Genomic DNA, 13133 nt, shown 5'->3' with positions numbered 1-13133 from the left:
TAATCAGCTGTCGGTGAACATATTAAACTAGCGATCAAAAACAGATTTTAGCCTAGGATTACAGGAATCTTTTAGGATTCTCAAAATTTGTCTCAGACGACCAAATCGTGGCCAAAATCGCACAGTGTAGATACTATCTAAAATATTAATAAAGATAACAAGTTATATCAATTGAAAGTTCTAAAGGTTTACTGTCAATCTATGGTGTCTTTTTAAAGGCTGGTTCACACCAGTGGCGTAGCCCAGATTTCTGATCGATTTGTTATTCTCACGTTGATTTGTTACACTGACGCATGCTGCGTGATAAAATGCAACAGCTGTTTTTAGACTTATTGGTTTGATTATTTCACGTGTTGCGCTTAGCTTCTGCTGTTATTATCTTTGCGCGTGAGAGTTCATTATTATGCGGTGAGTGGCAATGTGAAGTGGCACCCGAGGCTTCCCGTTTCCAGGACGCGCATCTCAATGCAGTGAAATCCGGTGGGTGCTCGGGCTCACTAGATACTCTCCATTCATTTTAACCAATTAAAAGTCGTTAGAGAATCAAGAACCTCTGACTGCAGCGCACACAGCTTTCTTCTCGTCGCTATAGTTCATTTGAGGCAGTTTCCGTGGCGTTATTTGCTCTCGCTCAGATATTGCGTGTGCGGCTGTGCGCGCTCAAACTTTGTTATATGTAAATCAAACATGCTTTTTCTCTAGAATTGTCTTCTCTCCTGGATTCAATGTTGCTAGAAGCTATCAACCATGAAACTTACATAACCGACTGCTAAAATAACACCTATAAATTGTAAAGAAATTAAGTATCTTTTTATATAATAACTCCATGTACAAATTATATCATTTTCAAACTTAGCCTTCTTTAGTCAGCCAGCTCTCTAGATATTTTTATTACCTATTTAATATATATTTTTTAAAGTTAAGTGCCTATTGTAGCCTAAATAGATGCTTATTGAATTATTATATTTAGCGAACCACTACTGATCATCAAATATAGGACTATATCAGCAGGAGAGTAATCAAAATGGCTTGGGGAATTTATGACTCTGGATAATCTGTATTTCTTAGAATAGAGATCACGGTTTTTCTACGATTCAAAAAGCAAATTACACAATCAAATAAAATAATATGTAGGGCTAATTTACTTGAGGTTCTGACAAAATGTTTTATTTAATGTTCAAAATTAATTTATAAATGTCTAAACCGTTATAGATGAGTCTAATCATTTTTTTACTATTATTAATTTAAAGAATTCATCATGTAAAAAAAAATAAATAAATGAATGAATGAAATAGTCACTGGTCGCCACCTACTGGCATAATAATATAACAGATACAATGTTTATTTAAAGCTTAGTTTCAAAGGTCGTCTACTCTTTTTGATCGCGGCTACCGCAGCATCTGTATAAAGTTTAAAGTTTACTTTCACATAAAAATACAGATAAAAATTTTATATATATATATGAGAGAGAGAGAGCAGCATTTATGTTGTAAAACTCTATATGATCGTATATATCTCACAAACAAATGAGCCCGTGTCCAAAGTATAATTTTTCAAAATGCAACAGTTTTAGTTATATAATATCCAAGCAGTGCTGTCGGAGTTTTATATCCTCCCGGCATTGTCATTGTAGTAAATCATTCTCAGGAACAAAACTTTGAGCCAATGCCATGATCCAACAACGTGTGTTCTGTTTATCTTCCGCATGTGTGCACATGTACACAGATGTGTCTCGTGTCTCGACCATTAACGCAGGAAGCCATATTATTTTATAATTGTATAAAATAATCCAGAAAAAAGCACAAATACGGCTGAGATAAATTGTATTTGCTATTATTATTATACCAATATTATATTATATCACTTGAGATTATCTCACTTTATCTCATATTTACTATTTGCATTGCACTGTATACCAAATCATATGTATTACCATAAAGGATCCATCAGTTATCTTTGTTATTGTATGTTTTGGAGTATCTATCTGTAAATATCTGTATCATTTTAGTGCTATAAAATACAGAAAGCAGCCTCTGTGATTTGTATTTGATTATTTGTTTCATTTTCTCAATGGTGGTCAATTCTAAGCAAGAAAAGCTAAAATTGGGTTAAAGACAGAAAATGCCTTTTCCACAATAAGAAAACTACGGAGCCCGGCACGTCACCTATAGGAGAAAAAAAACAATCCGTGCCAATGGTTTTGCAATCCGTTCCCTCAGTTTATAAACCGTGCTCACGAATTCTTAAACTGTTCCCTCGGTTTAACAAATCGTGCCCACGGATTAATAAACCGTACCCACGAATTTCCAATCCGTGCCCTCAGATTTTGCAAACCGTACCCTCGGTTTTTAAATCCGTTCCCACAAATTCATAACGCTTCCGCGAATCCGTTCCCACGGGTTTGTAAAAACTGTAAGACTTTGGAGGCGTTGGAGGCATTGACTTGGAAGATTTTGGAGGCGTTGGGTCCAGCGTAATCCTAGGCCGGGGTCCCTGACGTCTTGGGAAAGACGGGCGTTTAGAGGAGCGAGATCGCTGATGTTGCTCCTTAGGGGGCGCTGCCTGGGAGGTAGAGGGTGCAGGCATGCTCTGCTGCTGAGTCGGCGCAGGCCTGGGGCGACTCAAGGCACTGGCTGAGCTGGAGTGCTTGGGCAGGAAGTGTCGCATGGCTTGGGACGACTTCTGTGCAGCGGTGAAGCCCTCTACGGCGTGTCCGAAGAGACCGGCGGAAGAGACAGGGGCGTTGAGGAAGGCCACTTTGTCGATCTCCTTAATCTCTGTCAAATTTAACCAGAAATGGCTCTCTAATACAACAAGGCCATTGACCGCCTGATGGCCTGGGCTGTTGCTTTCGTGGCACGCAGGGCCAAATCCGTGGCGCTGCGGAGGTCTCTGAAGGCAGGAGCGTCAGTTCCAGACTCGTCCAGAGAGTGGAGGAGTTTGGCTTGGAACACCTAGAGAATGGCCATGGTGTGGAGCGCTGAGGCAGCTTGGCCTGTGGATGAGTAGGCCCTGCCAGCTAGAGCAGAGGTCATCCTGCAGGGTTTGGTTGGAAGGGCCCATTTGTTCTTCCATCCAATAGCCGCGGGAGGGCAGAGGTGAGCAGCCACTGCCTCGTCCAGGGGTGGCATCTGCTCATAGCCCTTCTCCTGAGAGCCGTCCACAGTGGTGAGAGCTCATCGTGGACTTCTGGGAAGAACGGTGCAGAGCAATGGCAAGGGGCCTGGCGGCGTTCCGGCAGGAACCATTCGTCCAGTCTGCTGCGCGTTGGCTCTTCAGGGGGAGCCCACTCGAGGTCGAGTTCCTCAACAGCCTTGGAGAGGACGCGGAATAACCCTGGCGTCGATGGGCTCCAAAGGCGGCAGGTGGGCGGGGTCTTCAGAGTCGCCGGCCCATTCCTCCGTTTCAGAAACCGCCAATGACATGCTGTCATCGAGCGGCTCGTCCTCAAAACCGCCAAATGAAACGAGGTCGCTCGCCTCAGCTGAGGGATGCTGTTCAGGGCAGGAGAACAGGACAGGAGAAGGCTCTCTGGGCGGAGAGAGTGAGGCATGTGGGGGCTGAGCCGGCGTGAGCTCACTCGTCTCTGAGCGCTGGACCCCTTTGCCCCGCTGTTTCTTCCTTGCAGGTTTGTGGGAGGAAGAGAACGGGAGGGCGCGAGGGACAGGACCGCTTTATATGCTCTTTTGTGAGCGGTGAAAACCGCTGGAAATTGCTCTTTGAAAGCGCGTCAGACGGTGGCAGGGGAAACGCTGAGGAAAAACCAGAACCGCAATGCGGGCGGCTCGAGAGCGGCGCTCGAGGGCGGGCAGTCTGCGAGGGCACCGGCGCTGCAGGTGGTCGGCTAGTCTCAGCTGGTCCACTGTGTTGCCTCTTCAGCTGTTCCAGCAGGCGAGAGAAGGCAAAGGCGTTCAGTCTTGAAGTCCAGAAGCATCGTCGCTGAAGGAGAAAGATCTGAAATCCTATGGCGAAATGCTCGCTTATATAGCCAGACGCCCCGCCCATTTTGGCGGTCTTTGGCACGCTGCATTGCCATAGGCTCGCACAGCGCCGCCCGTGCCGTCATTGGTTCAAAAAGTTTTCCAGTTTGAACTAATGGCCGTGCAGTTACACTGCGTTACTGAAAAAGGCTTCAGTATCGAGGAAAAAATGAGTTTTTCCCCACATGCAGTATGAGTGAAGTATCGAGAGGGAACTTAAAAAACCTTTCTGTCGAGAGATGTAAATAAATTTTACAATGGTTTATTGTACATCCATTTTAATTTAAGTTGTTAAGCGAAATCAGTGAGTTTATAAAATTGGTTTATTTCCACGTCTGTGCATCAAATGTGTGGTTGCCAATCATATCCCAGATGTAGGCAACTCAATATTATTCAGTCCTATCCGGCATAAAAGATCTGTGAAACTGTGACCACAAACTCCATTAACTTCGACTATAAGTGAATGAAAAGCAATAATCAGCAATAAAAAATAAAATAAAAAATCTGCTGTTGTCACGTTTTAAGTCCAGTGAAGAAGATGAGATGCAAAGGCTTGATCAAAGTGCAGTTTATTTATTAAACAAAGAAAACTCCAATTATCCAATACTAGCAAACTCAGCGAAACAGCGTCCAGGGCACAAACAAACTGGACAAAGAACAGAACAAACTGAGGGACTTGAATAAACAAGGATAATAAACTAAATGTGAACAGGTGGGAGTACTTAATCAGTAGTAACAAAGAAAGAGTGGGAAAATGAAACAAAGGAAACAGAAAACAATGATAAGCATACTAAGTCCTTTAGTTAGTGGTCTGGTCTGAATATAAATTTTGCTCACCTAGATGACTTTAAGCAATGCTTTTTCATATGAGTCTGTAGAGTAGATAATTGAGTGAAACCCATCCCACATGAAGAGCACTTGTACGGCTTCTCCCCAGTATGAACTCTCTCATGAGCTTTCAAGTTTCCTGACGTAGTGAAACTCCTTCCACAGTGTGAGCACTTGTAAGGCTTCTCTCCAGTATGAATTCTCTGGTGTGTTTTTAAAGCACTGAATGTAGTGAAGGTCTTCCCACAGTCAAAGCACATATAAGATCTCACACCAGTATGAATACGCTCATGCTCTTTTAAATTGTGCAGTCTTTCCACAAACAGAACAAAAGTGAGGCTTCACGCCAGCATGAATTTTAATGTGTCTTCTTAAGTCTGATTGAGAATAAAATGATTCATCACACTGATTCATCACACATACTAAAGTCTGGTTTTGTCTTCATACACTTCCATCAGGTCTAAAATCAACACAAATGAGAAACAAAAAGAAATTTAGTTTACTACTGAGTCTACTAGTATCTATTTTAGATGTATTTTATATGTCAGTTTTCATCTTAATGTTCCTCATCAGTCATTAAGAGAATGAAGGAAAACACCAACCTGTTTGTTCCTCCGTATCTTCATCTCTCATTCTGCTTGGTTCTTCCTAAAACTCCATCTTTCAGTAGTTTCTCCTGGAGTAATTCCTCCTGCTTGATTCTTCTGCTCCTGTGGGAAGATTGGAACATTCCCCAGCATTAAAACTGGCTGTGGGAGCGGCTTCACTGATTGAAGATGTGAATTTTGTAGTGATGGGAGAAACCACCCTTTTCAAAACTTTGAATTGACTGAACCAATTGTACTGTAAAATGATTCACTGTTCAGAAGTGCTCGAAAAGCAGCACACTGGAGACACCTGCTGGTCAGAACGGTGTACATAAAACAAAAACATGCATGACACAAACAGATGAACAGATTTAAGTTAGTAAATCTGAGTAAAAGCCTGAATTAAATCTGTTCATCATAAAAAGAGATCTTCAGAAAATTTGGAATAGATGAATCTCTTGGAATCTCTTTATGAACTTTTTGAAGCGTCAAAGTTCAAGTTGCAAAGGCAGTCAATAGAGGGACAGACATATCTCAGATTGCATCAAAAAGATGTTAATATGTATTCTGAAGATGAACAAAAGTCTTAGGAGTTTGGAACGACATGAGGGTGAGTAATTAATTACATAATTTTCAATTTGGGGTGAACTAACCCTTTAACTAACAATGAAAAATTCTTCTAAAGCATTTATTAATTATTATTCTTAGTTAATGTTCATTTCAACATTTACTAATACAGTATTAAAATCAAAAGTTGTATCTGTTAATATTTTTTAATGTACCTGAGCTATCTAACAATAAGTTGTATTTTTATTAACATTAACAGAGAGTAACTTTTGTAACAAATGAGTTATTGTTCATTTTTAATTAATGTTAATGTATTAACTAATTTTAACTAATGAGACCATACTGTAAGGTTTTACCTATTGTTTTTTTTTATCATTCTTTTGCACTTTAATCTATTTTAAATATGTATTTTATACTGATCTGGTATTTTGAGAACTTTTTTTTTTTTTTTTTTGTATTTAAATGTTCAGAGTTCTTTTAGGAAAAAAGTTATTAAACCTGTTATAGGAGGACAATACTTTTTTTTAGGCTTAATTCAATATCGTGATATAATACCGTATACTGTGATAAAAGATTCAGCAATTATCGTGATGAAAATTTGATACCGTCACATGCGGTAGGCCTATGTCTGAAATAGTGCATTCTTCAGTTAATAATATTGTGTTACACCTTATGATTGGTTTCATTAATACATTACATAATTGTTTTAAAACGTGGCTCAACACTTCTTCAAAAATTGTCGTGTGAACAACCAGTCTGTATGAGCTACGTTTCACAAGCATGACGGACATGACGAAAATAATCATTTCTGATTCAAGATCTGAATCAGATTAATTCGGTATAACCACTCAGGCAGGTGTAACTGTGTTTGAATAACCAGGATGAACCGATTCTTTAAAAGTCATTTCGATTTAGATTTCTCCTAGTAAGTAATAAAATGAATGTACTCACAGTCATTTACAACAACATTAACGGCTGTTTACGCCCATCTTCCCGCGCGCGCTCACTTCTCTTCGTCTCGCAGACTCGGATGTGTCATTCGGTTGCGCGAGCGCACTCTACTGGCGGAAACCAATTAACATTAATACGTTAGAAATAGAGCCCAAAGTATCCACCTTTGTACTAACGAGCCTACTGCTTTTTAAATTAAATTATCAAAAAGACTGAAACAAATCAAGAGAATAACGCTTGATACTTTAATATGACATGGTATAACAAGAATATATATGGCAGTCGCTGCATTCTTGTCCTATTGAAAATAATTATTTTTTCTTCCAAAAAGAATTCCAAAAAGAAGACCAAATATGTTATGTTAAACATGTTCAAACATATATAAACACATGAAAATATACTTAAACTATTTAATAGAATATTAAAGAAGGAAAAATACCAATAAACTGAAAAAGTGCACTTGTACTTCTAAAAGTAAAGCCTGGAAAGGATCCAACAAATCCTAAAAGTTATAGATCAATAGCTCCAACATGATAGTCTACAGACTTTATCTGGAACATAATAATATGATTAGTCATTATCAGGGTTTAGATAGGAAGGATCACTTACCCCCCACTAAACCCATATCGATTATTTCAAATATCAGGGGCGTTTCCTCCGAGGAGGCAAGGGAGGCATGTCTCCTCAAAAAAACTGGATGAGAAAATAATCGATATTACTAAAATATAACAACGCAAATATTACAAAATGTGAAATATTAAAATCAAATATTACAAAAAGTCTACAAGTCACTCGTATTTATAAAGGAACACTGTTTAACAGCGACACCCACAGGTGAAGTTACAGCGGGAGACGCGCCTCTCCCCTCATTGACTTATAACGGAGCCCCCATATAGCGTGCGGTGGGTTTAGTGGGAGGTAATTGAGAATGAATGGGGGAAAGTCAGGTAAGAGGAGGCCTCCATCGTGCTATGATTGGATATGATCGGTTATGATTGGATATGACTGGTTTGTGCGATAAATCCCACCTTTTGTTTTTGTGCGCTTTCTCGTCGAATCGCCCTGAATGAAGACGATTATGGCGTTAATGGAAGACTAATTAAAAAGTAAGTAAGCAACTGTCAGTTAGATATCACCGCTTTATGTCACGTCAAAAGCAATTTGTAAGCAAAATGTAAAAATGCATAAAAAAGAGGGACATATATTTATATATAAAATTTATTTGATAAATAAAAATAAAAATAAAATTGATATATAAAAATTTGAGGACTTTTTTGCCGCCTCATTTTAAAACACCACCGCACACCACTATATATATATATATATATATATATATATATATATATATATATTAAAAGACACTTTAAAAAAATATATGAGAATAGATGTCAAATTTTGTTGGATACCAGCTCACACAGGAATTAACGGAAATGAAATACCAGATCAGTTAGCAAAAGAGGCAAAAATAAATAAATAAATAAAAAGCAGTCAAAAAAAAAAAAAATTAACAAGATTACAGTTTGGACACGCATGACTAAATGCATCACCAAAATAGGTATATTTCAGGTAAATGTGCCTTTTGTGGGGTAATAGAATGTAATAGTTGAATGTAATATTAAAGTGTAGGAAATATAATATAGAGAGAATTAAAATGATAGAGAACATAAAAGGTAATACTAAGGAAAAAAAAATAAGATAAACTGGATATTAGGAAAAGGATTAAAAGAGGATATTAGGCTAATCAAAAAGTAGTAATGAAATTAGGCTAGTATAGGCTGGTATAAACAGGGTTAGACAAACGAATTTGATAGGGAATCACAATAATAAAACACAAAAGTATAGGATGGGAACACAAGCTGGGTTTTTGGCATGAGAGCTGAACACGCAGCAGCCAGAAATACAACAATGAGAGAAATTCAAATAATGAAAGAGACGAGACGTGACTATAATCCATGTAAGAGAGGAAACAGTAGGTGGCGGTATGTGCCTATGTGGCGGAATGCGCCACAATTCAGAAGAAGAAGAAAAGATCACTCGCCACACCCAGAGCCGTTAAATATGAACCACACCGCCGTACGTCAGAGATAAACATGACGACGTCCTAAAAAAAATAAAATAAATAAAAGGCGTAGAATAAAACAACTATTTAAAGACAGAAACGGATATTATCAGTGTTGTCATTCTGTTGTGACGAGTAACTTATTATTTTCAACCAGTTAAACAGATAAACCCACATCACTGGAGTTAGTGTTGTGATAGTCTTCATAAGCAGGTCTGTGATTGAGAATATATTGGTCAAAGGGCACTAATGGCACTTGCTTTCAGATCTGCGTTCAGAAGTAAGTCACCCCGTTTGACCATCTAACTGCATTTGTTCAGAATAATTACATTTATCGTTTGTAGATATGCTACAAGTATTAAGTATTGAACACTGGAAAAATGTAAGAATCAATACTCTAAATTTTGTTCGTTTTTTTAAACTAGTTTGTTATTAATGGTCTGTAACTGTGACTGAATGTAGGTGAATGTGTCCTTACATGAGCTCTGTTAACTGGGTGAAAGGTCACATACTCAATAATATGTTATTTCACTCTTTGAGAGAATAATTAAATGCATTTAATGGATAAATCAAATATTAAAAAGGTATAGCATGCAGCTGGAAAGTGTATTTAAATGAATATTATAATAATGTATAAAGGGAAACATTCTATGAAAATGTCTCTGTTTGATGATCTTATTGATTACGATTAGTATTTGGACACTTAAAGCACACATTTTTTATTACATAAAATATGAAATCAGTTGGAATATATTTTAAGCAAAGATAACGTAAGCCATTTTTAAGCAAAACAATATACTATATATTGTTCAAATTTAATAACTTGAAATAAAATGTATTACAACCTAATGCTTTAAAATGTATTAGGATACAGCATGCCGAAATTAGCTTTAACCTAGATTAATAAATGCTGTAAAAGTATTGTTTGTTGTTACTTCGTATTACCTAATGTTAACGAATTAAACCTTATTGTAAATGTTACTTTAATAATAATAGAATATTTTGCCAGATCAGGGATGTATTATGGGCAAATTCCTCACCCCCGTTTGCCTTAAATGCCAGTGAATGAAAATATAATGTGATTGTAATTTAAAGTGCTAGAATTTAAAGCACACCTGTGTGAACTTTATGGAAACAAACTTCATAAATCCACATCCTCTAAAAATTATAAGTTAGCTGGAACCAGTGATTGCTAAAATGGTGAAATTAATTCTGAGAAATAGTCTAGTGTCATTTGTTTGCAGATATTCTACTTGGTTTGTTATTTTTATATCCATTAGCATGAAATTTTCAATCGTGTACACACAAATATAATATGTGAATAATTGAGTTTAATTGATTTGACAGCACTAATATATATATATATATATATATATATATATACATGGTTTTAGGACACACGTCAGTGCTTTTCGGGTTATTTAGGTATCTAACAGTAGTTTTCAGGTACAGAGATTGACTAAAGTAGCTAATCAAATGTAAAACAACATTGCATATAATCTTCACTGTATAAATTAAATAAAGATTAATCATAATTAACTATTAATTAAGTTACAAAAGCTATTCAGTCAAGAGCAGTGAGTGATTTCCTTGTCTTTTGTTGTTTGATTAACATTAAAAACACATACAGACAGAAGGAATATTAGGATGCTGTCACTTTAAGATATAATGCACAGAGACAGTACACTGATACTGAACACATGCGTTCTTTCTCCAGTGTTTAAGTTTACTTAAGACATAACCTACTATGTTTGCTAGGATACTCGCCAAGACGGGCATGTTGACATAATTTTTGTGTGAATTTGTCCGTTCAAGCGCAAGATTTGAAAGAGAACGGTACGGTTTGATTTTTTTTAACCAAGAACCGTTACACCCCTAGTGTGTGTGTATGTGTGTGTTTGTTTGAGTTAAATAAACATTTTTGTTTCATTCTATAAACTAATGATAACATTTCTTCCAATTTCCAAGTAAAAATATTGTCATTTAGAGCATTTATTTGCAGAAAATGTCAACTGGTCAAAATTACAGAAAAGATGCCATGTTTTCAGACCTTGAATAATGCAAAGAAAACAAGTTTATGTTAATTTTTCAATAACACAGTACTGATGTTTTAATTTAGGAAGAGTTTAGAAATCTATATTTGGTGCAATTACCCTGATTTCCAGTCACATCTTTCGTGCATCTTGACATGCTTCCTATCGGTCACATTGCAGTTGGGCGACTTTATGCCAGTCCTGGCACAAAAATTCAAGTAGATCGGCTTTGTTTGATGCTTGTGACCTTCCATCTTCATCTTGATCACATTCCAGAGGTTTCAGTGGGTTCAGGTCTGGAGATTGGGCTGGCCATTACAAGGTCTTGGTTTGGTGGTCCTCCATCCACACCTTGATTGGCCTGGCTGTGTGGATTGGAGCATTGTCCTGTGGGAAAAAACAATCCTTTGAGTTGGGGAACATTGTCAGAGCAGAAGAAAGCATGTTTTCTTTCAGGATAAACTTGTATGTGGCTTGAGCCACGCGTCCTTCACAAAGACAGATCTGCATGATTCTGATCTTCTCTGATGAGTCCAGTTTCCAGCTTTGCCCAACACCTGGTCCACTAATGTTAGACAGAGACCTGGAGAGGCCTACAACCCACACTGTGAAATTTGGTGGAGGATCGGTGATGATCTGGGGTTCTTCAGTAAGGCTGGAATTGGGCAGATGCATAAAAAAATGCTCTAAATGACAATACTATTACTTACTACTTTTTTTTTTTACTTCAGTAGTTTATATAATAAAACAAAAATGTTCATTTTACTCAAACACATACATATAAATAGTAAATCCAGTATATATGTGTATATATGTTATTCAGTTTAATTCAGACACTCGTGTCCTCTACTGGTCAGAACAGAAGTGTAAACCTGTGATTTTTTTTTTCTGTGTTTTGTGATTAGAACAGGGTCTGTTCGTACCTTTCCTGAACGCTGTTAAAGGAATGTCTTCATCAGCAGGGCCCACCCCCCCCTTCACAACCCTGTCAGTCAGCCGGCCGGTTGACACCATCACTCACGTTGAGATCTGCCGTCCGGAGAAACGCAATGCGATGAACAAGGCATTCTGGCTGTATGACATCATATCCATATTACACGCTCATATCCATATGAATAATTCATTTCATTTCTTTTAAGATTTCCTGTAAGGCTTTGTAAACAAACATTTCACAAGTGTATAGTGACATGAATAGTAATGTTTTAAATGAAAATCATTAATTTTAATGTTTATATGTCTGTGGTGTTGTTTTTAATATGCTTTAAAAGTCAACACCTTTGCTGAGCTCCTTAAAATTGTAGTGAACCAAAGACAGTCTCAAAAATGTGGTTTGAAATTGCTGGTGTTTCTGACGTCACAAACTACATTGTAACCAATCATGTCAACGTGTGGGCGGGCTTTAGCATATCATTAACTATGCTGTGAAGTAGAGGGTCTTTAGAACGGCATTATCGTTAGCCGCTTTTCCACTGTCGGGCCAGTGCGAGCCAGGGCTTTCATCGGGCCAGGCTAGGCTAATAGCCCTGGACTTGTAGCACTGAGCCCAAAATCACGCTGCATTTCCACTGTCGGGCCAGAAGCTCCGCAGCGCTTCACTAAAACCCGCCCGTAACACGCCTCTCTGGAACAACGTCACACAAACCCGTCATTTCACAAACAAATGGAAGTTTTATCAGAAAAATAATCAGAAAGAAATCACTGGAAACTAGCGAGATTGTAAAGTGAACATGATAAAAGCCGGCGTTTGTTGGCATTTTGTTGCTTACTTAAAGATTTAAAAACCCAAGCATCGATGTTTTACCAAACAAATTGATCATAATGAATTAATTTGTCAAGATTACACATTAGTCACAGAAATAAAGTGGTATTTACTGTTATTTCACAAAAGAAAGAGGACACACGCACTTATTCAGTCGCGTCTGTTTCTGTTTATTTGTAGTCGTGGGACAGTATGTTTACATCACATTTACAAAGAATGATAATTTCTACAAATTTTCCACCAAAAATACAACCTGAGGAGCTTTAGCACTCTCTCCAGTGACAGTTATATTTTCAGTCTGAAAAACAGAGGAATCCCGAAAAACTGGAGTTGCTTTATTTTATGAAATATGCGGAGCTAAATATGGAT

At 37.7% G+C, this 13133-nt stretch overlaps 1 protein-coding gene across 1 annotated transcript in view; it reads left to right on the top strand.

Annotated features, from left to right (window-relative positions):
* Positions 1-13133, top strand: part of ech1 (enoyl CoA hydratase 1, peroxisomal) — a 140548-nt gene that overhangs the window by 118562 nt on the left and 8853 nt on the right. The window contains exons 2-3 of the mRNA XM_051864079.1: positions 9095-9252; positions 11911-12079. Of these exons, the coding sequence (XP_051720039.1) occupies positions 9222-9252; positions 11911-12079 (200 nt within the window). The 5' untranslated portion in view covers positions 9095-9221. The remainder of the gene's footprint in view (positions 1-9094; positions 9253-11910; positions 12080-13133) is intronic.

Source organism: Ctenopharyngodon idella, chromosome 15 (assembly GCF_019924925.1).
Source record: "Ctenopharyngodon idella isolate HZGC_01 chromosome 15, HZGC01, whole genome shotgun sequence".
Taxonomy (NCBI): Eukaryota; Metazoa; Chordata; class Actinopteri; order Cypriniformes; family Xenocyprididae; genus Ctenopharyngodon; species Ctenopharyngodon idella.
Note: the sequence above shows the minus strand (reverse complement) of the source record. Positions and strands in the feature narration are given on the sequence as shown.